The sequence below is a fragment of the Nanorana parkeri genome, unplaced genomic scaffold, assembly GCF_000935625.1.
Source record: "Nanorana parkeri isolate BGI_ZX_2015 unplaced genomic scaffold, ASM93562v1 scaffold1690, whole genome shotgun sequence".
Taxonomy (NCBI): Eukaryota; Metazoa; Chordata; class Amphibia; order Anura; family Dicroglossidae; genus Nanorana; species Nanorana parkeri.
The window spans coordinates 40,280-42,436 of record NW_017307958.1 but is presented as its reverse complement, the minus strand read 5'-3'; the positions used below and the strand labels follow the sequence as shown (position 1 = coordinate 42,436).

Here is a 2,157-nt window from a genome sequence, read left to right as displayed (position 1 = left end):
GTGGCGCGGGGGGGGGGGGGTGGGGGCACAAGTCCACTATGTGATAGCCCATTGGAGGTGACAGGTTCTCTTTAAGGTGATATTAGAGGTCTATTAGTCCTCTAATTTGTCCTATGCACTTCTCTAGCCGGAAAATGTCAGCTGAGAAGCTGGAAGTGATACAATCAGTGATGAATCTCCTCAATAGGGACACAGACAGCAATAAAAACCTAATGGCAACTCTAACCCATTTAACAAAAGCTATCTCAAAAGTGGCACGCCGCTTGCAAAAGGTCAGCCTGAAATAGAAGAATATTTGCTGCGATTGTTTGCATACATTCACATACTTTGTTAGTAAATGGCCCCCTAGAACAGGGGGAACTACAAATCCCATGAGACATTGCAAAAATCTCAGACGCTCGCCGAGCGAATGGCTCTGCGAACATTTTTAGAAATACCCCCCATAATCTCTTCATGCCATAAACTCTTATAATGTTATATTCCGTGTCCTGTAACATAGTTATAATCATATGGTTTCCCAGTGCTGAAAGAGCCTTGTGCAATGGTTTATTTTACTGTATATTGCATTGGTTGCAGACATGATGGTCGGGGTTATCCACGCACTGCAGAGTTTGTACCGGCCTGTTGGTAAAACACAAAATGACCTCATTTGTTATATGTCACAGAATGGAAGAAATATTATGAACTGTATACGCTTCGTCCCCAAACAAATTGGTCTGTTTGACTTTACACCTGTTTTACTATCAAATGTGTGATTATCAATGGCTATGGAATAAATACTCTTTCTCAATTCATGTGTAATAATATTTGGTGATAATACTATGGGTGTGTAAATGCTGATATTATCAGTAAGCTTCCTGTTGTGGGAACATGTACAAAGTGAGGAAGGTGATAAAAAGTGAATATTTAAAACCTGCTTTCTAACTTGGTGCGTTCTTCACCCCATTAGTCAGCCGTTTGCCCCATTGTTCTTAGGATACACTTACATATATGGCTTCAATATACCGATGAAATTAAACACACATATGATGCTTCGGTCATCCATTACTGCTCATAATCAATTAGAGGGCTCTGGTTATATCTACTACTGTGTGTGTCAGAATGAGATATAGAGGCTTCTTATATGATAATACGTTTTATCTTTCTAACCTGGACCAAAACCACTTTAGCTATATTACCTCTGTGCTCTCTTACTGAAAACGGAAAAAACTCCTGAGGGACTACTTATAAACAATTTGCAGAGCTATTTGTCCTGCTAAACTCGGTGAACATTTGTTCTGTGCCAATAGAGGCAAAAACACACGTTTTTATTATATATTCTTTCCAGGGTGAATGTAATTTCTGGAAAACACTGCATTATAGCTACTAGATGGAGCTGAGGATCATAGGAAATTACTATTCAGCTGGCAGTCTGGGGTATACCTAGGAGACCAAGCTATACTGCTTAACATCATCGGTGATTCTCCAATAAAATACAATCAGCAGGTTGGGGGTAAACTAAAGTCCAAGTTGTATTGCTTAACGTCATTGGTGATTCCTCATTACTATTCAATCTGCAGGCTGGGGTAAGCCAAAGACCAAGCTGTACTGCTCAAATTCCTTGGTGATCCCCCATTACTATACAATCATCAGGCTTGATTAAACCAAAGACCAAGCTGTACTGCTCAACTTCCTTGGTGATTCTCCATTACTATGCAATCAGCAGGCTTGAGTAAACCAAAGACCAAGCTGTACTGCTCAACTTCCTTGGTGATTCCATATTACTATGCAATCAGCAGGCTTGAGTTAACCAAAGACTAAGCTCTATTGGGTAACTTCACTGGTAATTACCCATTGCTATACAATCAGTAATCTGGAGGTAAGCCGATAACTGAGCTGTATTTCTTAAATTCAAAAGGAAAGTTACTGACTTGGCTATGCTATTTGGCAGGGGTGTCGGGACCACAATTGTCTGAACAGAATAACAAATCATTTGGCTGTTTTTTTTTTTCAGTTCTGCAGTAAGAAGACAAAGTCAAAGAGGTGTACTCACTTGTAGTTGTCAACGCAGGAATAAGTCAGATTGTGTCCTTCAATGTAATGTTGAAGCTCTACTAATGACCCACTGTGGCAGGAATTTCTGAAATATAAAAGTTGCCTTTTATCATTTTATATATA

General features: G+C 39.6%; 1 protein-coding gene across 2 annotated transcripts in view; it reads right to left on the bottom strand.

Annotated features, from left to right (window-relative positions):
• Window positions 1–445: 445 nt before the first annotated feature.
• Window positions 446–2,157, bottom strand: part of LOC108799313 (ADP-ribosyl cyclase/cyclic ADP-ribose hydrolase 1-like) — a 19,941-nt gene continuing 18,229 nt past the window's right edge. For both annotated transcript variants that reach the window (XM_018571163.1, XM_018571164.1), the window contains 2 exons: window positions 2,033–2,119; window positions 446–621 (listed from right to left, as the gene is read on the bottom strand). In XM_018571163.1, coding sequence (XP_018426665.1) covers window positions 552–621; window positions 2,033–2,119 — 157 coding nt within the window. In that variant the 3' untranslated portion in view covers window positions 446–551. The remainder of the gene's footprint in view (window positions 622–2,032; window positions 2,120–2,157) is intronic.